Source organism: Coregonus clupeaformis, chromosome 1 (genome assembly GCF_020615455.1).
Source record: "Coregonus clupeaformis isolate EN_2021a chromosome 1, ASM2061545v1, whole genome shotgun sequence".
Taxonomy (NCBI): Eukaryota; Metazoa; Chordata; class Actinopteri; order Salmoniformes; family Salmonidae; genus Coregonus; species Coregonus clupeaformis.
The window spans coordinates 5,487,658-5,515,157 of NC_059192.1; the positions used below are offsets into that span (position 1 = coordinate 5,487,658).

The window sequence follows — 27,500 nt, forward strand, 5'->3', positions numbered from 1 at the left end:
GATCCTTTGTTTGCTCTCCCCAGGGCAACTGAACTGATTCCAGCGGCTGACCCAAAACATCGGCAGTGGAGGAGAGGCACTCGGAGCGGCCTGCTGGTTCGACATAGGAGGCGCGCGCACCACCCACCGCTTCCAAGTATTCTACTCGCTAATGTTCAGTCTTTGGTTAACAAGGTCGACGAACTACAGGCAAGGATTTCCTTCCAGAGAGACATCAAGGCCTGTAACATCCTCTGTTTCACGGAAACATGGCTCTCTGGGGATATTCTGTCGGAATCGGTCCAGCCAGATGGGTTCTCAGTTCATCGCGCAGACAGGAATAAATATCTCTCCGGGAAGCAGAAGGGCGGAGGTGTGTGTTTCATGATTAACGACTCATGGTGTAATTGAAGTAACATACAGGAACTCGAGTCCTTCTGTTCACCAGACCTAGAATAGCTCACAATCAAATGCCGACCGTATTATCTCCCAAGAGAATTTTCTTCGGTTATAGTCACGGCAGTGTATATCCCCCTCAAGCCGATACCACGACGGCCCTCAAATAACTTATAATAATATGATATAACATGCCATTTAGCAGACACTTTTATCCAAAGCGATTTACAGTCATGTGTGCATAAATTTTTACGTATGGGTGGTCCCGGGGATCGAACCCACTACCCTGGCGTTACAAGCACCATGCTCTACCAATTGAGCTACAGAGGACCTTATGCAAATTGGAAACCACATATCCTGAGGCTGCATTTATTGTAGCCGGGGATTTTAACAAAGCAAATTTGAGGACTAGGCTGCCGAAATTCTATCAACATATCGACTGTTGTACTCGCGCTGCTAAAATCCTCGACCATTGCTATTCGAACTTCCGGGATGGTTATAAGGCCCTCCCCCGCCCTCCTTTCGGCAAATCTGACCACGACTCCATTTTGCTTCTCCCTTCCTGAGCTGGTTGGTCTGACCAATCGGAATCCACGCTTCAAGATTGTTTTGATCACGCGAACTGGGATATGTTCCTGGTAGCTTCCGAAAATAATTTAGACCTATACACTGAAACGGTGACTGAGTTTATCAGGAAGTGTATAGGTGATGTTGTGCCCACTGTGACTATTAAAACCTACCCTAACCAGAAACCGTGGATAGATGGCAGCATTCGCGCAAATCTGAAAGCGCGAACCACCGCATTCAACCATGGCAAGGTGACTGGGAATATGGCAGAATACAAAACAGTGTAGCTACTCACTCCGCAAGGCAATTCAACTGGCAAAACATCAGTATAGAGACAAAGTGGAGTCGCAATTCAACAGCTCAGACACAAGACCTATGTGGCAGGGTCTACAGATAATCACGGACTACAAAAAGAAAACCAGCCACATCGCCAACACTGACGTCTCACTTCCAGACAAGCTAAACACCTTCTTCGCCCGCTTAGAGGATAACACAGTGCCACTGACGAGGCCCACTACCAAGGACTGTGGCCTCTCCTTCTCTGTGGCCGACGTGATTAAGACATTTAAGCATGTTAACCCCCGCAAGGCTGCCGGCCCAGACGGCATCCCTAGCCGCGTCCTCAGAGCATGCGCAGACCAGCTGGCTGGTGTGTTTATGGACATATTCAATCTCTCCCTTTCCCAGTCTGCTGTTCCCACATGCTTCAAGATGGCCACCATTGTTCCTGTACCCAAGAAAGCAAAGGTAACTGAACTAAATTACTATCACCCCGTAGCACTCACTTCTGTAATCATGAAGTGCTTTGAGAGACTAGTCAAAGATCATATCACCTCTACCTTACCTGTCACCCTAGACCCACTTCAATTTGCTTACCGCGCCAATAGATCCACAGACGACGCAATCGCCATCACACTGCACACTGCCCTATCCCATCTGGACAAGAGGAATACCTATGTAAGAATGCTGTTCATTGACTATAGCTCAGCATTCAACACCATAGTACCCTCCAAGCTCATCATTAAGCTCGAGGCCCTGGGTCTGAACCCCGCCCTGTGCAACTGGGTCCTAGACTTCCTGACGGGCCGCCCCCAGGTGGTGAAGGTAGGAAACAACACCTCCACTTCGCTGATCCTCAACACTGGGGCCCCACAAGGGTGCATGCTCAGCCCCCTCCTGTATTCCCTGTTCACCCATGACTGCGTGGCCAAGCACGCCTCCAACTCAATCATCAAGTTTGCAGACGACACAACAGTAGTAGGCTTGATTACCAACAATGACGAGACCGTCTAGAGGGAGGTGGTGAGGGCTCTGGGAGCGTGGGGCCAGGAAAATAACCTCTCACTCAACATCAACAAAACAAAGGAGATGATCGTGGACTTCAGGAAACACCAGAGGGTGCACCCCCCTATCCACATCGACGGGACCGCAGTGGAGAAGGTGGAAAGCTTCAAGTTCCTTGGCGTACACATCACCGACAAACTGAAATGGTCCACCCACGCAGACAGTGTGGTGAAGAAGGCGCAACAGAGCCTCTTCAACCTCAGAAGGCTGAAGAAATGTGGCTTATCACCTAAAACCCTCACAAACTTTTACAGATGCACAATTGAGAGCATCCTGTCGGGCTGTATCACCGCCTGGTACGGCAACTGCACCGCCCACAACCGCAGGGCTCTCCAGAGGGTGGTGCGGTCTGCCGAACGCATTACCGGGGGCAAACTACCCGCCCTCCAAGACACATACAGCACCCGATGACACAGGAAGGCCAAAAATATCATCAAGGACATCAACCACCCGAGCCACTGCCTGTTCACCCCGCTATCATCCAGAAGGCAAGGTAAGTAAAGGTGCATCAAAGCTGGGACCGAGAGACTGAAAAACAGCTTCTATCTCAAGGTCATCAGACTGTTAAATAGCCATCACTAGCACATTAGAGGCTGCTGCCGCCTATTGAAATCACTGGCCACTTTAAGAAAATCCCATTCCTCACTAGTTTTGTGTGTATTGGGTATATGTTGTGAAATTGTTAGATATTACTTGTTAGATATTACTGCACTGTCAGAGCTAGAAGCACAAGCATTTCGCTACACCCACTATAACATCTGCTAAACACGTGTATGTGACAAATAAAATTTGATTTGTACCTGTGTGTATTTCTCTTTTGAACCTCAGCTCTGGTCATGCTGTACTTATTGGAATGGCAGTATCTCTCTCTCTCTCTCTCTCTCTCTCTCTCTCTCTCTCTCTCTCTCTCTCTCTCTCTCTCTCTTTCTCTCTGTCTCTGTCTCTCTCTCTCGCTCTCTCTCTCTTTCTCTTTGTCTCTCTCTTTCCCTCCCTCCCTCCTGCTCTCTCTCTCTCTCTCGCTCTCTCTCTCGCTCTCTTTCTCTCTCTCTCTCTCTCTCTCTCTCTCTCTCTCTCTCTCTCTCTCTCTCTCTCTCTCTCTCTCTTCTCTTTGTCTCTCTCTCTCTTTCCCTCCCTCCCTCCTGCTCTCTCTCTCTCTCCCTCCCTCCCTCCCTCCCTCCCTCCCTCCCTCCCTCCTGCTCTCTCTCTCTCTCTCTCTCTCTCTCTATCTCTCTCTCGCTCTCTCTCTCTTTCTCTTTGTCTCTCTCTCTTTCCCTCCCTCCCTCCTGCTCTCTCTCTCTCTCTCTCTCTCTCTCTCTCTCTCTCTCTCTCTCTCTCTCTCTCTCTCTCTCTCTCTCTCTCTCTCTCTCTCTCTCTCTTTCTCTTTCTCTTTCTCTCTGTCTCTGTCTCTCTCTCTCGCTCTCTCTTTCTCTTTGTCTCTCTCTCTCTCTCTTTCCCTCCCTCCCTCATGCTCTCTCTCTCTCTCTCTCTCTCTCTCGCTCTCTCTCTCTTTCTCTTTGTCTCTCTCTCTCTTTCCCTCCCTCCCTCCCTCCCTCCTGCTCTCTCTCTCTCTCTCTCTCTCTCTCTCTCTCTCTCTCTCTCTCTCTCTCTCTCTCTCTCTCTCTCTCTCTCTCTCTCTCTCTTTCTCTCGCTCTCTGTCTCTCTCTCTCGCTCTCTCTCTCTCTCTCTCTCTCTCTCTCTCTTTCTCTTTCTCTCTGTCTCTGTCTCTCTCTCTCGCTCTCTCTTTCTCTCTCTCTCTCTCTCTCTCGCTCTCTTTCTCTCTCTCTCTCGCTCTATCTCTCTCTCTCTCTCTCTCTCCCTGGCAGGTAGCTTAGTGGTTAAGAGCATTGTGCCAGTAACCGAAAGGTCGCTGGTTCTAATCCCTGAGCCGACTAGGTAAAAAAATCTGTCGATGTGCCCTCGAACAAGGCACTTAACCCTAATTGCTCCTGTAAGTCACTTTGGATAAGAGCGTCTGCTAAATGACTTAAATCTCTCCTATGTTTTCCTTTTCTCCTTTAAGGAGAGTTTGGATATGAAGCAGCAGAGGAGACAGGAGGTTGTATGGAGGTGCTATAGGTGAAGCAGCAGAGGAGACAGGAGGCTGTATGGAGGTGCTATAGGCTACATGTTTGAGACAGCTGGGCCTATACCAGTAAAGAGAGATTACAACAAGATGGCTAAAGCAAGGATTTATAAAGGGTGGATAGAGAGAGGCAGAATCTAGTGGGCCATATTTGATGAGGCTGAGGTGGAAACTGGCCTTTTAAATCAGTGTATAATCTGGGGCCCACCTTTCCATCCAGAGAGATACAGAAAAGGACTAGACCATAGAAATACAATCTATTTATATAGACTAGACTGTATTATGGAAGCATGAGAATATAATAGAATAGAATATGCCTGGGAAGCCTACATAAACTCACCCTTTCACGTGGTCTGTTAAAGTGACCATTTGTTTTAGGGAAGTGTACTATTGGGAACTGAAAGGGTCACACAACCTGACACTACAGTGGTCTGGTCCTTTGAAGATGGCAATAAACAAACATAGTGCTTAAAAGGTGATCAGTCTCTCACACACCATTTGTCTTGCTGAGGTGTAAAGCAGCCACACCTTTCATGATAGTGTGCAGATCAGCAGGAAATAGACAAATAGCAGAGTCATTCAGTCACCCCACTATAGGCTAGCAGTAGCAGAGTCATTCAGTCACCCACTATAGGCTAGCAGTAGCAGAGTCATTCAGTAACCCCACTATAGGCTAGCAGTAGCAGAGTCATTCAGTCACCCACTATAGGCTAGCAGTAGCAGAGTCATTCAGTCACCCCACTATAGGCTAGCAGTAGCAGAGTCATTCAGTCACCCCACTATAGGCTAGCAGTAGCAGAGTCATTCAGTCACCCCACTATAGGCTAGCAGTAGCAGAGTCATTCAGTCACCCCACTATAGGCTAGCAGTAGCAGAGTCATTCAGTCACCCACTATAGGCTAGCAGTAGCAGAGTCATTCAGTCACCCCACTCTAGGCTAGGAGTAGCAGAGTCATTCAGTCACCCCACTATAGGCTAGCAGTAGCAGAGTCATTCAGTCACCCACTATAGGCTAGCAGTAGCAGAGTCATTCAGTCACCCCACTATAGGCTAGCAGTAGCAGAGTCATTCAGTCACCCCACTATAGGCTAGCAGTAGCAGAGTCATTCAGTCACCCCACTATATGCTAGCAGTAGCAGAGTCATTCAGTCACCCACTATAGGCTAGCAGTAGCAGAGTCATTCAGTCACCCCACTATAGGCTAGCAGTAGCAGAGTCATTCAGTCACCCCACTATAGGCTAGCAGTAGCAGAGTCATTCAGTCACCCACTATAGAGTAGCAGTAGCAGAGTCATTCAGTCACCCACTATAGGCTAGCAGTAGCAGAGTCATTCAGTCACTCACTATAGGCTAGCAGTAGCAGAGTCATTCAGTCACTCACTATAGGCTAGCAGTAGCAGAGTCATTCAGTCACCCACTATAGGCTAGCAGTAGCAGAGTCATTCAGTCACCCCACTATAGGCTAGCAGTAGCAGAGTCATTCAGTCACCCACTATAGGCTAGCAGTAGCAGAGTCATTCAGTCACCCACTATATGCTAGCAGTAGCAGAGTCATTCAGTCACCCACTATAGGCTAGCAGTAGCAGAGTCATTCAGTCACCCACTATAGGCTAGCAGTAGCAGAGTCATTCAGTCACTCCACTATAGGCTAGCAGTAGCAGAGTCATTCAGTCACCCCACTATAGGCTAGGAGTAGCAGAGTCATTCAGTCACCCCACTATAGGCTAGCAGTAGCAGAGTCATTCAGTCACCCCACTATAGGCTAGCAGTAGCAGAGTCATTCAGTCACCCACTATAGGCTAGCAGTAGCAGAGTCATTCAGTCACCCACTATAGGCTAGCAGTAGCAGAGTCATTCAGTCACCCACTATAGGCTAGCAGTAGCAGAGTCATTCAGTCACCCCACTATAGGCTAGCAGTAGCAGAGTCATTCAGTCATCCACTATAGGCTAGCAGTAGCAGAGTCATTCAGTCACCCACTATAGGCTAGCAGTAGCAGAGTCATTCAGTCACCCACTATAGGCTAGCAGTAGCAGAGTCATTCAGTCACTCACTATAGGCTAGCAGTAGCAGAGTCATTCAGTCACTCACTATAGGCTAGCAGTAGCAGAGTCATTCAGTCACCCACTATAGGCTAGCACTAGCAGAGTCATTCAGTCACCCCACTATAGGCTAGCACTAGCAGAGTCATTCAGTCACCCACTATAGGCTAGCAGTAGCAGAGTCATTCAGTCACCCCACTATAGGCTAGCAGTAGCAGAGTCATTCAGTCACTCACTATAGGCTAGCAGTAGCAGAGTCATTCAGTCACCCACTATAGGCTAGCAGTAGCAGAGTCACTCAGTCACCCCACTATAGGCTAGCAGTAGCAGAGTCATTCAGTCACCCACTATAGGCTAGCAGTAGCAGAGTCATTCAGTCACCCCACTATAGGCTAGCAGTAGCAGAGTCATTCAGTCACCCACTATAGGCTAGCAGTAGCAGAGTCATTCAGTCACCCCACTATAGGCTAGCAGTAGCAGAGTCATTCAGTCACCCACTATAGGCTAGCAGTAGCAGAGTCATTCAGTCACCCCACTATAGGCTAGCAGTAGCAGAGTCATTCAGTCACCCACTATAGGCTAGCAGTAGCAGAGTCATTCAGTCACCCCACTATAGGCTAGCAGTAGCAGAGTCATTCAGTCACCCCACTATAGGCTAGCAGTAGCAGAGTCATTCAGTCACCCACTATAGGCTAGCAGTAGCAGAGTCATTCAGTCACCCCACTATAGGCTAGCAGTAGCAGAGTCATTCAGTCACCCACTATAGGCTAGCAGTAGCAGAGTCATTCAGTCACCCACTATAGGCTAGCAGTAGCAGAGTCACTGTTAGCACTGAGGCGGTGTGCCCTAGTAGGAAGTCCACTTTGTGCAACTCACCTTGCACTATCAGCTCCAAAATAAATAACATGAGCAAGTCTACTTCTGATAAGCTTCCCAGTAAAGCATTAAAAACATTCAAGCAACCCAGAAAAGTGCTAAAAATAGCCCATATTAACATATGTAGCCTAAGAAACAAGGTTCATGAAGTCAATAACTTTCTTGTAACAAATGACATTCATATTCTGATTATCTCTGAAACACACTTACAGTGGTAGCAATACATGGTTATAACATCTACCGAAAATACAGAAATGCCAACGGGGGCGGTGTTGCGGTCTAAATTCAGAACCACATTCCTGTAAAGCTTAGAGAGGATCTCATGTTAAATACTGTTGAAGTAATATGGCTACAGGTTCATCTGCCTCACCTACAGTGAGGGAAAAAAGTATTTGATCCCCTGCTGATTTTGTACGTTTGCCCACTGACAAAGACATGATCAGTCTATAATTTTAATGGTAGGTATATTTGAACAGTGAGAGACAGAATAACAACAAAAAAATCCAGAAAGACGCATGTCAGAAATGTTATAAATTGATTTGCATTTTAATGAGGGAAATAAGTATTTGACCCCTCTGCAAAACATGACTTAGTACTTGGTGGAAAAACCCTTGTTGACAATCACAGAAGTCAGACGTTTCTTGTAGTTGGCCACCAGGTTTGCACACATCTCAGGAGGGATTTTGTCCCACTCCTCTTTGCAGATCTTCTCCAAGTCATTAAGGTTTTGAGGCTGACATTTGGCAACTCGAACCTTCAGCTCCCTCCACAGATTTTGTATGGGATTAAGGTCTGGAGACTGGCTCCAGGACCTTAATGTGCTTCTTCTTGAGCCACTCATTTGTTGCCTTGGCCGTGTGTTTTGGGTCATTGTCATGCTGGAATACCCATCCACGACCCATTTTCAATGCCCTGGCAGAGGGAAGGAGGTTCTCACCCAAGATTTGACGGTACATGGCCCCGTCCATCGTCCCTTTGATGCGGAGAAGTTGTCCTGTCCCCTTAGCAGAAAAACACCCCCAAAGCATAATGTTTCCACCTCCATGTTTGACGGTGGGGATGGTGTTCTTGGGGTCATGGGCAGCATTCCTCCTCCTCCAAACACGGCGAGTTGAGTTGATGCCAAAGAGCTCGATTTTGGTCTCATCTGACCACAACACTTTCACCCAGTTCTCCTCTGAATCATTCAGATGTTCATTGGCAAACTTCAGACGGGCATGTATATGTGCTTTCTTGAGCAGGGGGACCTTGCTGGCACTGCAGGATTTCAGTCCTTCACGGCGTAGTGTGTTACCAATTGTTTTCTTGGTGACTATGGACCCAGCTGCCTTGATATCATTGACAAGATCCTCCCGTGTAGTTCTGGGCTGATTCCTCACCGTTCTCATGATCATTGCAACTCCACGAGGTGAGATCTTGCATGGAGCCCCAGGCCGAGGGAGATTGACAGTTATTTTGTGTTTCTTCCATTTTCGAATAATCGCACCAACTGTTGTCACCTTCTCACCAAGCTGCTTGGCGATGGTCTTGTAGCCCATTCCAGCCTTGTGTAGGTCTACAATCTTGTCCCTGACATCCTTGGAGAGCTCTTTGGTCTTGGCCATGGTGGAGAGTTTGGAATCTGATTGATTGATTGCTTCTGTGGACAGGTGCCTTTTATACAGGTAACAAGCTGAGATTAGGAGCACTCCCTTTTAAGAGTTACCTGTATAAAAGACACCTGGGAGCCAGACATCTTTTTGATTGTGAGGGGGTCAAATACTTATTTCCCTCATTAAAATGCAAATCAATTTATAACATTTTTGACATGTGTTTTTCTTGATCTTTTTGTTGTTATTGTGTTATTGTGTTCAAATAAACCTACCATTAAAATTATAGACTGATCATATCTTTGTCAGTGGGCAAACGTACAAAATCAGCAGGGGATCAAATACTTTTTTTCCCTCACTGTAAAGTCCATTCTTGTGGGAAGCTGCTATAGACCACTAAGTGCTAACAGTCAGTATCTGGATAACATGTGTGAAATGCTTGATAATGTATGTGATATCAACAGAGAGGTATATTTTCTGGGTGATTTAAATATTGACTGGCTTTCATCAGGCTGCCCACTCAATTAAAAACGTCAAACTGTAACCAGTGCCTGCAACATGGTTCAGGTTGTCAGTCAACCTACCAGGGTAGTTACAAATAGCACAGGAATGAAATCATCAACATGTATTGATCACATCTTTACTAATGCTGCAGAAATTTGCTTTACAACATTCTGAGAGTACGAACCTGCCTTACACAGGAAGTGGCACAGGTCCTAATCCAGGCACTTGTCATCTCCCAATCCAGGCACTTGTCATCTCCCGTCTGGATTACTGCAACTCGCTGTTGGCTGGGCTCCCTGCCTGTGCCATTAAACCCTTACAACTCATCCAGAATGCCGCAGCCCGTCTGGTGTTCAACCTTCCCAGGTTCTCTCACGTCACCCCGCACCTCCGCACACTCCACTGGCTTCCAGTTGAAGCCTGCATCTGCTACAAGACCATGGTGCTTGCCTACGGAGGCTCTGATCAGTCTCTACACCCAAACGAGGGCATTGCGTTCATCCACCTCTGGCCTGCTGGCCCCCCTACCTCTGCGGAAGCACAGTTCCCACTCAGCCCAGTCAAAACTGTTCACTGCTCTGGCACCCCAATGGTGGAACAAGCTCCCTCACGACGCCAGGACAGCGGAGTCACTCACCACCTTCCGGAGACACTTGACACCCCACCTCTTTAAGGAAAACCTGGGATAGGATAAAGTAATCCTTCTACCTCCCTTACCCCACCCCAGCCCCCCCCCAAAAAAATAAAAAAAACATATTGTAAAGTGGTTATCCCACTGGCTATGAGGTGAATGCACCAATTTCTAAGTTGCTCTGGATAAGAGCGTCTGCTAAATGACGTAAATGTAAATATAAATGTAAGTGGTATCCAAATCCATAGGATGTAATGATCACAATAAAGTAGCCATATCTAGGAAAACCAAAGCTCCAAAGGCTGGACCTAACATAATGTATAATAGGTCATACAATAAGTTTTGTAGTGATTTTTATCTTGATGATGGAAAGAATATTTGCTGATCTGTGGTGTGTAATGAGGAGCAACCAGAAGCTGCACTTGACACATTTGTGAAATTGCTTATTCCAGTTACTAATAAGCACGCACCCATTAAGAAAATGACTGTAAAAACTGTTATATCCCCTTGGATTAATGAGAAATTTAAAAATGGTATGGTTGAGAGGGATGAGGCAAAAGGAATGGCAAATAAGTCTGGCAGCCCAAACGATTGGCAAACGTACTGCAAATTAAGAAATCATGTGACTAAATTAAATAAAAATAAAAATAAACGATAGTATGAAACAAAAATAAATGACATAAAGAATTATAGTAAAAAGCTGTGGAGCACCTTAAATGAAATTTTGGGGAAAAAGGCAAACTCGGCTCAATCATTCATTGAATCAGATGGCTCATTCATCACAAAACCCACTGATATTGCTAACTACTTTAATGACTTTTTCATTTGCAAGATAAGCAAACTTAGGCATGACATGCCAACAACAAACGCTGACACTACATATCCAAGTATATCTGACCAAATTATGCAAGACAAGCATTGTAATTTTGAAGTGAGTGTGGAAGAGGTGAAAACATTATTGTTGTCTATCAACAATGACAAGCCACCGGGGTCTGACAAATTACTGGATGGAAAATTACTGAGGATAATAGCGGACGACATTGCCACTCCTATTTGCCATATTTTCAATTTAAGCCTACTAGAAAGTGTGTGTCCTCAGGCCTGGAGGGAAGCAAAAGTCATTCCGCTAGCCAAGAATAGTAAAGCCCCTTTAACTGGCTCAAATAGCCGACCAATCAGCCTGTTACCAACCCTTAGTAAACTTCTGGAAAAAATTGTGTTTGACCAGATACAATGATATTTTACTGTAAACAAATTGACAACAGATTTTCAGCATGCTTATAGGGAAGGACATTCAACAAGCACAGCACTTACACAAATGACTGATGTGGCAATCTTAATGCCACAAACCAATGCTGGCATTAAGATTGCACTCAATGTGCTGTACAAGGCCATAAGTAAACAGGAAACCGCTCATCCAGAGGCAGCGCTCCTAGTGGCCGGGGACTTTAATGCAGGGAAACTTAAATCCGTTCTACCTCATTTCTACCAGCATGTTAAATATGCAACCAGAGGAAAAAAAACTCTAGACCACCTTTACTCCACACACAGAGAAACATTCAGAGCTCTCCCTCGCCCTCCATTTGGCAAATCTGCCCATAACTCTATCCTCCTGATTCCTGCTTATAAGCAAAAACTAAAGCAGGAAGAACCAGTGATTCGGTTAATAAAAAAGTGGTCAGATGACTGAGATGCTAAGCTACAGGACTGTTTTGCTAGCACAGACTGGAACATGTTCTGGGATTCTTCAGATAGCATTGAGGAGTACACCATATCAGTCACTGGCTTCATCAATAATTGCATCGATGACGTCATCCCCACAGTGACCGTACGTACATACCCCAACCAGAAGCCATGGATTACAGGCAACATCCGCACTGAGCTAAAGGGTAGAGCTGCCGCTTTCAAGGAGCGGGACTCTAACCCGGACGCTTATTAGAAATCCCGCTATGCCCTCCAACGAACCATCAGACAGGCAAAGTGTCAATACAGGACTAAGATTGAATCGTACTACACCGGCTCTGACGCTCGTCGGATGTGGCAGGGCTTGAAAACTACACTGCCCAAAAAAATAAAGGGAACACTAAAATAACACATCCTAGATCTGAATGAATGAAATAATCTTATTAAATACTTTTTTCTTTACATAGTTGAATGTACTGACAACAAAATCACACAAAAATGATCAATGGAAATCAAATTGATCAACCCATGGAGGTCTGGATTTGGAGTCACCCTCAAAATTAAAGTGGAAAACCACACTACAGGCTGATCCAACTTTGATGTAATGTCCTTCAAACAAGTCAAAATGAGGCTCAGTAGTGTGTGTGGCCTCCACGTGCCTGTATGACCTCCCTACAACGCCTGGGCATGCTCCTGATGAGGTGGCGGATGGTCTCCTGAGGGATCTCTTCCCAGACCTGGACTAAAGCATCCGCCAACTCCTGGACAGTCTGTGGTGCAACGTGGCGTTGGTGGACGGAGCGAGACATGATGTCCCAGATGTGCTCAATTGGATTCAGGTCTGGGGAACGGGCGGGCCAGTCCATAGCATCAATGCCTTCCTCTTGCAGGAACTGCTGACACACTCCAGCCACATGAGGTCTAGCATTGTCTTGCATTAGGAGGAACCCAGGGCCAACCGCACCAGCATATGGTCTCACAAGGGGTCTGAGGATCTCATCTCGGTACCTAATGGTAGTCAGGCTACCTCTGGCGAGCACATGGAGGGCTGTGCGGCCCCCCCCAAAGAAATGCCACCCCACACCATGACTGACCCACCGCCAAACCGGTCATGCTGGAGGATGTTGCAGGCAGCAGAACATTCTCCACGGCGTCTCCAGACTCTGTCACGTCTGTCACATGTGCTCAGTGTGAACCTGCTTTCATCTGTGAAGAGCACAGGGCGCCAGTGGAGAATTTGCCAATCTTGGTGTTCTCTGGCAAATGCCAAACATCCTGCACGGTGTTGGGCTGTAAGCACAACCCCCACCTGTGGACGTCAGGCCCTCATACCACCCTCATCGAGTCTGTTTCTGACTGTTTGAGCAGACACATGCACATTTGTGGCCTGCTGGAGGTCATTTTGCAGGGCTCTGGCAGTGCTCCTCCTGCTCCTCCTTGCACAAAGGCGGAGGTAGCAGTCCTGCTGCTGGGTTGTTGCCCTCCTACGGCCTCCTCCACGTCTCCTGATGACCTCGTCTGTCTCCTGGTAGCGCCTCCATGCTCTGGACACTACGCTGACAGACACAGCAAACCTTCTTGCCACAGCTCGCATTGATGTGCCATCCTGGATGAGCTGCACTACCTGAGCCACTTGTGTGGGTTGTAGACTCCGTCTCATGCTACCACTAGAGTGAAAGCACAGCCAGCATTCAAAAGTGACCAAAACATCAGCCAGGAAGCATAGGAACTGAGAATTGGTCTGTGGTTACCACCTGCAAAACCAGTCCTTTATTGGGGGTGTCTTGCTAATTGCCTATAATTTCCACCTGTTGTCTATTCCATTTGCACAACAGCATGTGAAATTTATTGTCAATCAGTGTTGCTTCCTAAGTGGACAGTTTGATTTCACAGAAGTGTGATTGACATGGAGTTACATTGTGTTGTTTAAGTGTTCCCTTTATTTTTTTGAGCAGTGTATTACAGACTACAAAGGGAAGCACAGCCGCAAGCTGCCCAGTGACACAAACCTACCAGATGAGCTAAACCACTTCTATGCTCGCTTCGAGGCAAGCAACACTGAAGCATGCATGAGAGCACCAGCTGTTCCGGATGACTATGTGATCACGCTCTCCGTAGCCGATGTGAGTAAGACTTTTAAGCAGGTCAACGTTCACAAGGCCGCAGGGCCAGACGGATTACCAGGACGTGTACTCCGAGCATGTGCTGACCATGTGGCAAGTGTCTTCACTGACATTTTCAACATGTCCCTGACTGAGTCTGTAATACCAACATGTTTCAAGCAGACCACCATAGTCCCCGTGCCCAAGGACACTAAGATAACCTGCCTAAATGACTACCGACCCGTAGCACTGACGTCTGTAGCCATGAAGTGCTTTGAAAGGCTGGTCATGGCTCACATCAACACCATTATCCCAGAAACCCTAGACCCACTCCAATTTGCATACCACCCCAACAGATCCACAGATGATGCAATCTCTATTGCACTCCACACTGCCCTTTCCCACCTGGACAAGAGGAACACCTACGTGAGAATGCTATTCATTGACTACAGCTCAGCGTTCAACATCATAGTGCCCTCAAAGCTCATCACTAAGCTAAGGATCCTGGGACTAAACACCTCCCTCTGCAACTGGATCCTGGACTTCCTGACGGGCCGCCCCAGGTGGTAAGGATAGGTAACAACACATATGCCACGCTGATCCTTAACACGGGGGCCCCTCAGGGGTGCGTGCTCAGTCCCCTCCTGTACTCCCTGTTCACCCATGACTGCATGCCCAGGCATGACTCCAACACCATCATTAAGTTTGCCGATGACACAACAGTGGTAGGCCTGATCACCGACAACGATGAGACAGCCTATAGGGAGGAGGTCAGAGACCTGGCCGTGTGGTGCCAGGATAACAACCTCTCCCTCAACGTGACCAAGACAAAGGAGATGATTTTGGACTACAGGAAAAAAAAGAGGACTGAGCACGCCCCCATTCTCATCGACGGGGCTGTAGTGGAACAGGTTGAGAGCTCCAAGTTCCTTGGTGTCCACATCACCAACAAACTATCATGGTCCAAACACACCAAGACAGTCGGGAAGAGGGCACGACAAAGCCTATACCCCTTCAGGAGACTGAAAAGATTTGGTATGGGTCCTCAGATCCTCAAAAAGTTCTACAGCTGCACCATCGAGAGCATCCTGACTGGTTGCATCACCGCCTGGTATGGCAACTGCTCGGCCTCCGACCGCAAGGCACTACAGAGGGTAGAGCGTACGTCCTAGTACATCACTTGGGCCAAGCTTCCTGCCATCCAGGACCTTTATACCAGTCGGTGTCAGAGGAAGGCCCTAAAAATTGTCAAGGACTCCAGCCACCCTAGTCATAGACTGTTCTCTCTGCTACCGCACGGCAAGCAGTACCGGAGCATCAAGTCTAGGTCGAAAAGGCTTCTCAACAGCTTCTACCCCCAAGTCATAAGTCCCCTGAGGTGCTAATCATGGCTACCTGGACTATTTGCACTGCCCCCCCCACCCCCACCCCATCTTTTTACGCTGCTGCTACTCTGTTAATCATTTATGCATAGTCACTTTAACTCTACCCACATGTACATATTACCTCAACTACCTCAACTAGCCGGTGCCCCCGCACATTGACTCTGCACCGGTACCCCCCTGCATATATAGCCTCCCTACTGTTATTTTATTTGACTTCTGCTCTAATTTTCTCAACACTTTTTTGTTGTTGTTGTTTTATTTTACTTTTTTATAAAAAAAATAATGCATTGTTGGTTAAGGGGCTGTAGAAATACAATTACTAGACTATAAACGTAGATCTACACCACATAGAAAATCACACCCTGACTCAACAAATAAGAGTCCCCAGAGTCAGGGCGTGACAATAATAAAGCGCTACTCTGCATTCTTAACAACACTATCAACAAGGCAGGTCCTACAGGCCCTAGTTTTGTCGCACCTGGACTACTGTTCAGTCGTGTGGTCAGGTGCCACAAAGAGGGACTTAGGAAAATTGCAGTTGGCTCAGAACAGGGCAGCACGACTGGCCCTTAAAAGTACACGGAGAGCTAACATTAACCTCTACGGGATCATTGTCCCGTATATATGGGATGGTTGAGCTAACGTGCGCTAATGTGATTAGCATGACTGTTGTAAGTAACAGCAAACTTTCCAGGACAGAGACATTTCATATATGGACAGAAAGCATAAATTATTGTTCATCTAACTGCACTGTCCAATTTACACCAGCTATTACAGTGAGAAAATACCATGCTATTGTTTGAGGAGAGTGCACAACAACAAAAAACTTGTCACGGCAACTGATTTGATACATTCACCTCTGAAGGTTAATAATGTACTTACATTCAATAATCTTGCTCTGATTTGTCATCCTGAGGGTCCCAGAGATAAAATGTAGCATAGTTTTGTTTGATAAAATCCATTTTTATATTCAAATGTAGGAACTGGGTTCTACAGTGTGAAACCCTGATGTCTCTGGCTCCACCCCCACCCCGCCCGGCCATCTAGATGTGTGAAAGTTAGTGTATAAGCTAATGATCCATCCTGGGAGCCATCATGTATGACATTCCTGGGAGTGTGTAAACTTACATTTTGTATTACCATAGCATTTTTGTATGTTCTCTATAGTTATGTACTTGAAAATGTATCAATTGACCAATTCGGCACATTTGGGCAGACTTGATACAAAATAGTCCAGTATTGCAACGCTTCACTGGATCAATCTGAAACGTTGCACACACACTGCTGCTATCTAGTGGCCAAATCTAAATTGCGCCTAAACTACAATATTAAGTTGTGGCCTTTCTCTGGCATTTCAAAGATGATGGAACAAAAAAATAAACAGAAAACGCATGTTTATTTTGTTTGTATTATCTTTTACCAGATCTAATGTGTTATGTTCTCCTACATTCATTTCACATTTCCACAAACGTCAAAGTGTTTCCTTTCAAATTGTATCAAGAACATGCATATCCTTGCTTCAGGTCCTGAGCTACAGGCAGTTAGATTTGGGTATGTCATTTGAGGCGAAAATTGAAAAAAAAAAGGGTCCGATATCAATCTCTCATGGCTCAAAGTGGAGGAGAGATTGACTTCATCACTACTTGTTTTGGTAAGAAGTGTTGACAAGCTGAATGTACCGAGCTGTCTGTTTAAACTACTAGCACACAGCTCAGACACCCATGCATACCCCACAAGACATGCCACCAGAGGTCTCTTCACAATCCGCAAGTCCAGAACAGACTATGGAAGGCGCACAGTACTACATAGAGCCATGACTACATGGAACTCTATTCCACGTCAGGTAACTGATGCAAGCGGGGACTGTGAAGAGACACACACACAGGTACATACACACGCATACATTGTAATATTGTAATGAAACAGGCAGGGAGCAGGTCTCGAACCCTCAACCTTCTGGCCCGAAGTCCATGTTCGCCATCGATTGTTCCCCAAAAGCATGCTCCCGTGGCAGAGTCCATATCCGTGCTAATAAACCCAGGGTCGTTACAATATTTTTTGTATGGTGGTATTGTACATTTTGTATTGTAGATATGTAGTGGTGTAATAATGTTAAATAATGTACTGTTTTATATTTTGTTTTATATGTAATGTAAGCGCTTTAATGTGGTTGGACCCCAGGAAGAGTAGCTGCTGCCTTGGCAGCATCTAATGGGGATCCCTAATAAATACAAATACTCGGTTACCTACTGTAGACTAGCAGTAGCAGAGTCGGTGAGTCAACTACTGTAGCCTAGCAGCCCTGGTCACTCTTTGGTTATGTTTTTGTTTCATATTTGAAGGCTGGCGACATAATTCATTTAGCTAATGTAGCCTAATAGCTTCAATGTATTATGTATAATTTGTAATATCTTCACTTTTGAAGTCAGTATGTTCAGATCATGCAAACACATCGAGCCACATGTCCAGATGCCGAGGCTATAGAGTGGCCATTGGGTTGACTGTGGTTTGCTTGGTGATTCGCGCCCTGGTGACTTGCATTGCCACCCGTCCCTCACATTGCCACCGACCCTCCCGTGTCACCGTCCCTCCAGTGTCACCGGCGCTGAAACGATAGAAAGGGTTAATTAAGAGTGGTGGGAGGAGGGGGGCTTGACAGCAAACCAGAAGAGGGGCGTATAAAAACACTTTCGCCTACACGGACGCGCTGAGAGAGAAAAACAGCGTGTATATAATGTGGACTGACCGCGGTTTGGTTTACACTTTTTGGACAAGGTGAGGCTTGCGGGGACGCACTTGGAACTTGGATCGGAAAGCTACTGGTTTTATACTGCGGAGAATAGCCAGCAGCATGTCATGGATTTTCGACTGGATGGATAATGGTTGTGCTTGACATGGAGAACTCCTCAAACTAGTAGAGTTTTTCTGGGATCCACTTTTTTTTGGTGGTTGGATGGTGTGCGAAAGGTAGCCACACCAGCTCGTTCATCCCCCTGCGCGAATTCAATATGAAGTTTTTGGATAGAGGATAGCCCAGATAATGGGCGGGAGGGAGAATGTTTCCAAAACATCCAAACCAAGGAGTTCTGCGTACCACAGATGAGAGAGAAGAGAACGAGACGGTTTGATTGTAAGGCGAGGAAAAGGTATAATTCGGGTAAACAGTGGAGAATGCGGTGCGGGAAACACGGGGCTGGAACTGGGCTGCAAGTCTCTTGATATAATAATCTACCTGGAGTGCAACATGCGATAGCCTACATGCTTTTAACATAGTATACGTCGGGCGCAAAAAAAAAAAAAAAGAGTTCCGTGGTTATTTCATTACTTTACCCGTGGACAGTTTTACACAGTCGCCCTGACAGCATTTGGAGAAATAACTTTGGAGATCCACTCCAACATAGAAGGAGCATATCATTCACTGGGATACCAAAGGAAACCGGAACCTCGCTGAATGGACCTTTAACTTGGATCCTTTTTACACATCGAATCCGAACCCACTTTCTGTTCCACTTTGAAGACCGCGCTCTACCTAGGCTGATCTGATGTCATTCAAAATAAACTACATCAACCTAACATAACCACACCGTGCCAAACTTTACACTTTGACCGATTTGTTTTCTTGATTCCTCCTTTTTCCCTTAAAATTGTAATTCTGAATCCAGAAGTGGCTCCGAAGTGGTGTTGCGGCTCCTCGCCCGCAGCGGATCCGGAGCTGGGAGTGTCTGCAGCGGGAGGAGCTGGCGGAGGACCCCCTGCCACACCGCAGGGACCGAAGACCGGTCAGGTGAAAAGGATGGTTCGATTAGCGGCAGAACTCTTGTTGCTTTTGGGACTTCTACTTCTTACCTTACATATCACGGTGTTACGGAGCAGCCCGCTGCACCAAGGGAATTTAACTCTGAGCCAGGATCAGCAGGATACAGTGCTCGGGGAGGTGAGTGCTATTTCCTATTCTAATCCATTCTGTCGGAAACTGTAGTATAAATGTAAGGGGCTCTTTGGGCTATTGCGTTTGGGGTTAGGGCTCAGAAAGGGGAATAAGCCTGTCACTTCTATACTATACTGCGGGGGTTGATAAGACCCCAGCATCAGTTGCAGGGGCTCTTTGACTAAACTGTAAAGGGGTAATGATTGCACTGTGAAAGGGGTAATGATTGCACTGTGAAAGGGGTAATGATTGCACTGTGAAAGGGGTAATGATTGCACTGTAAAGGGGTAATGATTGCACTGTGAAAGGGGTAATGATTGCACTGTGAAAGGGGTAATGATTGCACTGTAAAAGGGGTAATGATTGCACTGTGAAAGGGGTAATGATTGCACTGTGAAAGGGGTAATGATTGCACTGTGAAAGGGGTAATGATTGCACTGTAAAGGGGTAATGATTGCACTGTGAAAGGGGTAATGATTGCACTGTGAAAGGGGTAATGATTACACTGTAAAAGGGGTAATGATTGCACTGTAAAGGGGTAATGACTGCACTGTTAGATTAAATGACTACACTGTAAAGGGGTTACCATGAATTTGACAGTAATTTACAGGCAAGTAATATTCTGAATTTAATATTACAGTACACCAACTGTAATATATATATATATATATATATATATATATATATATATATATATATATATATATATATACGTATCAAAGCAAGTACCGCGTAATGACACACAGTAAAATACCATAAAGTTGACTTTACTTTACTGTAAAAAAAGATAATGCTACTGTAATTGGAATTAATGAATGAATGGATGAATTACATTCATTGAGGGGAGGGGTTTGTATTTCATAGTTTTTTACTGTAATTACAAGGTATTATAATAATATAATATGCCATTTAGCAGACGCTTTTATCCAAAGCGACTTACAGTCATGTGTGCATACATTTTTACGTATGGGTGGTCCCGGGGATCGAACACACTACCCTGGCGTTACAAGCGCCATGCTCTACCAGCTGAGCTACAGAGGACCACAAGCTAGGTAAAGTGTTTACACATTACAGCATATTAATGAATATCTGGTGTTTTATATCACTTTCACTTATAGAGGCCTTAACAAAATACTTCCAAACTGGCAGAGACTACAGGGCAAAACAGACCAGAAAATGCTCAACCATTAAAGGTTTAAGACTGGCTGCCACTCCAATATGTCCCCGGGGCACTTTAACCACGTAGGAGTTGAGGTCAGGCACCACAGGCTGAAATGGCATTTATCCATCTACTTATACATTTTGAGATTTGTTGGTATTTTGGTCCATTAATGTTAGTGTTTTTAAAAAGTAAACATAAAAATGTCAAAAATGTTGACGATAATGTATATTTTCTTTAGTTTATCATACTACCATCATACAAATGTTCATGAATTTTAACCATTTTAAAATGAACATACATCGATCATTTCAAAGCTCACATAATTGAAAAGCCCATTTCATAAAGAATGTTACAAACTGGACTATATTTAGTAACTTCCTTTGAAGTGATGATGATTGGGTCTAAATAGGTGTTTGGCGTTTTAAATTAAATGGTATTTGTCACATGCACCGAATACAACATGTACAGACCTTACAGTGAAATGTTTACTTACAATAACTTAACCAACAATGCAGTTTTAAGAAAAATAAGTGTTAAGTAAAAAATGGATAAGTAAAAAAAAAAAAAAAAAAATAGAAAAGTAACAAATAATTAAAGAGCAGCAGTAAAATAACAGTAGCAGCAGCGTAAAAAGAGGGGGTGGGGGGGGAACAATGTGGGGGTTCCCGAGTGGCGCAGCGGTCTAAGGCACTGCATCTCAGTGCTTGAGGCGTCACTACAGACCCCCTGGTTCGATTCCAGGCTGTATCACAACCGGCCGTGATTGGGAGTCCCATAGGGCGGCGCACAATTGGACCAGCGTCGTCCGGGTTTGGCCGGTGTAGGCCGTCATTGTAAATAATAATTTGTTCTTAACTGACTTGCCTAGTTAAATTAAATAAAAAATGCAAATACTACGGGTATCCATTTGATTAGCTGTTCAGGAGTCTTATGGGTTGGGGGTAGAAGCTGTTAAGAAGCCTTTTGGACCTAGACTTGGTGCTCCGGTACTGCTTGCCGTGCGGTAGCAGAGAGAACAGTCTATGACTAGGGTGGCTGGAGTCTTTGACAATTTTTAGGGCCTTCCTCTGACACCGCCTGGTTTAGAGGTACTGGATGGCAGGAAGCTTGACCCAAGTGATGTTCTGGGCTGTACGCATTACCCTCTGTAGTGCCTTGCGGTCGGAGGCCGAGCAGTTGCCATACCTGGCGGTGATGCAACCAGTCAGGATGCTCTCGATGGTGCAGCTGTAGAACTTTTTGAGGATCTGGGGACCCATGCCAAATCTTTTCAGTCTCCTGAGGGGGAATAGGCTTTGTCGTGCCCTCTTCCCGACTGTCTTGGTGTGTTTGGACCATGATAGTTCATTGGTGATGTGGACACCAAGGAACTTGAAGCTCTCAACCTGCTCCACTACAGCCCCGTCGATGAGAATGGGGGCGTGCTCGGTCCTCCTTATCCTGTAGTCCACAATCATCTCCTTTGTCTTGCTCACATTGAGGGAGAGGTTGTTATCCTGGCACCACACGGCCAGGTCTCTGACCTCCTCCCTATAGGCTGTCTCGTTGTCGTCGGTGATCTAAATTCAGTGTAGACCTACTTGTCTTTACCTGCCATTTCCCGAAAGTCAGACTCTTCCCACAAAGCCAACTCATTTTCTGAGCTTCAGAATCATCTGCATTCACCAAATTTGCCAAATGACATCAGTTTGTCCGGTTGTAAGGAAATAGAAAGCTGTGAAAACGACCCAACATGTTTCTGATAAGATTCCAGTTCGGCTCTGATGCATATTTTATCTGGTACTATCAGCTTTTATGATGCTGGTAAAGATAGATACTGTCTGTAGAGGTGCTAACTGCACATTTGCATTCTGTCAAGATGCTGAAAGAAATATGTTGTTATAATAATTGCCTACATTTGGTGTATAATTTTACCGCAAGAAATTCTTAATTCTGCAGGAGTTAATATTAATGCTTTGTGAGAGGTTATAGACCTACAGTCAGTCTCCAGATTTCAGTTTCCATTTAACCCATCTGAACAGTAGGCTACAGTTCTCTCGATGTGCCATAGGCCTATTTGAAGTCCCCGTCTTGTGACTGTCCAATTTCTATAGCGCCTCACAATCATCACAAATAACACAGCCGGCACTGCTATCATCCTCTTTTACCACTTCAACAAATCTTTCCCAAACATGACTTTTCTGGCCCCCCTCCCTTCTGTTTATCTTCAACTCTCCATGTTGCAGCTTTTCTCTTATTGAATTAAACTCGGACATTGTCCTTTTTGCCTTTTAGTGGATCGAGGTGAACCTTTTCTGCCCGTTCCCGAAAGCATTTGGCGGTTGGCGTGTGTAGAGTTAGGCCCTGAAGCTCAGGCTTACGCGCTAACGTCAGATAGCCTAAAAATAATGAAAGAAAAACCTAAATGTAGATGTAAATTGCACAAGAATTATACATTTTATGGATTTTTTTTAAAGGTATCGTTTTCTCTTTATTCAACCCCACTATGAGTCAACTCGCGCATCACTAGAAATAAACATTTTTTAAAACTGCATAGAACCATTTAAAGGGATACCTCGGGATTTTGGCAATGAGGCCCTTTAGAGTGCCCTTCAGAAAGTATGAGGCCCTTTATAGTGCCCTTCAGAAAGTATGAGGCCCTTTATAGTGCCCTTCAGAAAGTATGAGGCCCTTTATAGTGCCCTTCAGAAAGTATGAGGCCCTTTATAGTGCCCTTCAGAAAGTATGAGGCCCTTTATATTGCCCTTCAGAAAGTATGAGGCCCTTTATAGTGCCCTTCAGAAAGTATGAGGCCCTTTATAGTGCCCTTCAGAAAGTATGAGGCCCTTTATAGTGCCCTTCAGAAAGTATGAGGCCCTTTATAGTGCCCTTCAGAAAGTATGAGGCCCTTTATAGTGCCCTTCAGAAAGTATGAGGCCCTTTATAGTGCCCTTCAGAAAGTATGAGGCCCTTTATAGTGCCCTTCAGAAAGTATTTAAATCCCTTGACTTATACCACATTTTGTTGTGTTATAGACTGAATTCTAAATGGATTAAATATACTTTTTTTCTTCTCACCTTCTACACATAATACCCGATAATGACAAAGTGAAAACATGTTTTTAGAGATTTTAGCAAATATATTGAAAATTAAATACAGAAATATCTCATTTACATAAGTATTCACACCCCTGAGTCAATACTTTGTAGAAGCACTTTTGGCAGTGATTACAGCTTTGAGTCTCTAAGAGCTTTCCGCACCTGGATTGTGCAACATTTTCCCATTATTCATTTCAAAATTCTTCAAGTTCTGCCAAATTTGTTGTTGATTATTGTTAGACAGCCATTTTCAGGTCTTACCAAGTAGATTTAAGTCAAAACTGTAACTCAGCCACTCAGAAACATTCACTGTCTTCTTGGTAAGCCCTTCAGATGGAACCCTTCAGATAGAACCCTTCAGATAGAACCCTTCAGATAGAACCCTTCAGATAGAACCCTTCAGTTGGAACCCTTCAGATAGAACCCTTCAGATAGAACCCTTCAGATAGAACCCTTCAGTTGGAACCCTTCAGATAGAACCCTTCAGATAGAACCCTTCAGATAGAACCCTTCAGATAGAACCCTTCAGATAGAACCCTTCAGTTGGAACCCTTCAGATGGAACCCTTCAGATAGAACCCTTCAGATAGAACCCTTCAGATGGAACCCTTCAGATGGAACCCTTCAGATAGAACCCTTCAGATAGAACCGTTCAGATGGAACCCTTCAGATAGAACCCTTCAGACGGAACCCTTCAGATAGAACCCTTCAGATAGAACCCTTCAGTTGGAGCTCTTCAGTTGGAACCCTTCAGATGGAACCCTTCAGATGGAACCCTTCAGATAGAACCCTTCAGATGGAACCCTTAAGATAGAACCCTTCAGATAGAACCCTTCAGATGGAACCCTTCAGATAGAACCCTTCAGATGGAACCCTTCAGATGGAACCCTTCAGATGGAACCCTTCAGATAGAACCCTTCAGATGGAACCCTTCAGATGGAACCCTTCAGTTGGAACCCTTCAGATGGAACCCTTCAGATGGAACCCTTCAGTTGGAGCTCTTCAGTTGGAACCCTTCAGATGGAACCCTTCAGATAGAACCCTTCAGATGGAACCCTTCAGTTGGAACCCTTCAGATAGAACCCTTCAGATGGAACCCTTCAGATAGAACCCTTCAGATGGAACCCTTCAGTTGGAGCTCTTCAGTTGGAACCCTTCAGATGGAACCCTTCAGATAGAACCCTTCAGATGGAACCCTTCAGATGGAACCCTTCAGATGGAACCCTTCAGATGGAACCCTTCAGATAGAACCCTTCAGATAGAACCCTTCAGTTGGAACCCTTCAGATGGAACCCTTCAGATAGAACCCTTCAGATGGATCCCTTCAGTTGGAGCTCTTCAGTTGGAACCCTTCAGATAGAACCATTCAGATGGAACCCTTCAGATGGAACCCTTCAGATAGAACCCTTCAGATGGATCCCTTCAGTTGGAGCTCTTCAGTTGGAACCCTTCAGATAGAACCATTCAGATGGAACCCTTCAGATGGAACCCTTCAGATAGAACCCTTCAGATGGATCCCTTCAGTTGGAGCTCTTCAGTTGGAACCCTTCAGATGGAACCCTTCAGATAGAACCCTTCAGATGGAACCCTTCAGTTGGAACCCTTCAGTTGGAGCCCTTCTGTTGGAGCACTTCTGTTGGAACCCTTCAGTTGGAACCCTTCAGTTGGAGCACTTCTGTTGGAACTCTCTCTCTCCCACACTTGCACCACACTGTTGTTGCCTTTATTTTAAACCACCGTTGCACAGCAGCTTTACAGCCAAAAGAAAACACCTCTTTTGTCTCCCTCTTTTTACTCAAAACCTGTCATATTTGATCCCCTCTGAAGACTGAAATGTGTCTGTTTGTTCAGGCAGACCCTTGCATCCACCTGTTATGTTGGTGAGGTTTTAACCAGGTCAGTATTATTAATAACCTAGCCATATTTGTCCTAGTAGGACTCACCACCACCAGAATCACTTGAACTGATATCCCCCGAAGGACTTGGCCCTGTTCTAGAATTAGAATTAGATCCATTCTAATTCTAAAATCAGTCATTCTAATTCTATGGTTTTAGCAGCACATCTAAAAGGGCCCCAGTAGAGGACAGGACAGGACAGAGGGTTAGACGTCTGTAGCAGCCAGAAGGCTGGTTTAACTCTTCAGTAGAGGACAGGACAGGACAGAGGGTTAGACGTCTGTAGCAGCCAGAAGGCTGGTTTAACTCTTCAGTAGAGGACAGGACAGGACAGAGGGTTAGACGTCTGTAACAGCCAGAAGGCTGGTTTAACTCTTCAGTAGAGGACAGGACAGGACAGAGGGTTAGACGTCTGTAGCAGCCAGAAGGCTGGTTTAACTCTTCAGTAGAGGACAGGACAGGACAGAGGGTTAGACGTCTGTAGCAGCCAGAAGGCTGGTTTAACTCTTCAGTAGAGGACAGGACAGGACAGAGGGTTAGACGTCTGTAGCAGCCAGAAGGCTGGTTTAACTCTTCAGTAGAGGACAGGACAGGACAGAGAGTTAGACGTCTGTAGCAGCCAGAAGGCTGGTTTAACTCTTCAGTAGAGGACAGGACAGGACAGAGGGTTAGACGTCTGTAGCAGCCAGAAGGCTGGTTTAACTCTTCAGTAGAGGACAGGACAGGACAGAGGGTTAGACGTCTGTAGCAGCCAGTAGTACACTATACATGGAATACGATGCTATTTGGGACGCAGCCCAGAATCCAACCTCAGGGTTAAGAGGGGTCTAGATTCAACAGGGCGTGTTACATTAAGCAGCATTGCCCCCCTCCTCTCTCTTTCTCTCCCTCCCTCAGCTCTGTTTGATGTATTTATAGCATGCCACTGAAATACCCTTGTCACTCACTGCCCTGCTACACAACAACTATGATAAATGGGGATTCGTGCCAGACATGGGTTCAATACTACTTGAAATCATTTCAAATACTTTAGCTGTGCTTTATTGACCTTACCCGTTGCAATGGGATTCAATAGAATAGTCCCCAAAGTCCCACCCACATGTTACTTCAAATACTCAAAGGATTTGAAGGATTTCTAATAAATGGTTGTAACCCAGGACTGATTTATGCCTGGCGGTTGGGTGGGTTAGGGGTGAGCCTAGGAAAGGTGTCCTTCCTACATGGTTGATTTGGGACGTGTGAAAGTAAGTGGAAAGAATTGATGGTGTAAACTATGGAGATGAACAGAACATCACACATGGGACATCAGGGAATGCTGTGTCTTCGTTTTTTAACTGAGACTTGGCTTACGGACAATACACTCAACTCTGCTATTCAACAAGACGGTTTATACAAAATGGATCGAACCGCGGCTTCTGGTAAGAGTCAGGAGGAGCGGTATGTTCCTCGTAGACAATTCCTGGTGTACAGAAGTTGAAAACATCTCAAGCTCCTGTTCACCCGACCTGGACTTTCTGATGCTAAAATGCCAACCCCGCTATATGCCGAGGGAATTCACATATGATATTATCACAGCTGTGTACATACTGCCACAAGCTAACATCAAGGCGGCACTCAGCGAACTGTAAAAGATCATTAGCCAGCAAGAATCCTTTCACCCGGAAGCGGTCTTTATTGTCACGGGTTTCTTTAACCAAGCCCGTCTAAAACAATATTTCCCAAAATATCACCAACATGTATCCTGCCCCACAAGAGGATCCAGCGTGCTTGACCATGTATACACAAACATCCATGACGCGTACAAAGCCATCCCCCGCCCCCAATTCGGCCAATTAGATCACGTCTCTCTCTTCCTACACCCCACCTACAAGCAGCAACTCAAGAGGGAGCCACCAACACAGGGAATAGTGAGGCGCTGGACAGAGAGGGCAGACTCAATGCTGCAGGACTGTTTAAAGAATAGTGATTGGTATATGTTCAAAGATTCATCCACCCAGCACTCATCCATCAACATTGAGGAATATACATCGTCAGTCACAGGCTTCATTAGGAGATGTGTTGATGATGTTGTACCCCACAATAACAATCCGGACATACCCCAACCAAAAACCCTGGATGAACGGAGACATCCGTACAATGCTGAGAGCCCGTACTGCAGCATTCAATGTCAGCAGAACGAACACTGATGACTCGGTGGCACGCAACGCATACAAGGCAAGCAGGTACGAGCTCCGCAAATCCATTAAGGATGCAAAAAG

At 45.6% G+C, this 27,500-nt stretch overlaps 1 protein-coding gene across 1 annotated transcript in view; it reads left to right on the forward strand.

The window, feature by feature from the left end:
* Positions 1-17,882: 17,882 nt before the first annotated feature.
* LOC121581185 (isthmin-1) overlaps positions 17,883-27,500 on the forward strand; it is a 36,247-nt gene continuing 26,629 nt past the window's right edge. The window contains exon 1 of the mRNA XM_041896670.2: positions 17,883-19,114. Within this exon, the coding sequence (XP_041752604.1) occupies positions 18,974-19,114 (141 nt within the window). The 5' untranslated portion in view covers positions 17,883-18,973. The remainder of the gene's footprint in view (positions 19,115-27,500) is intronic.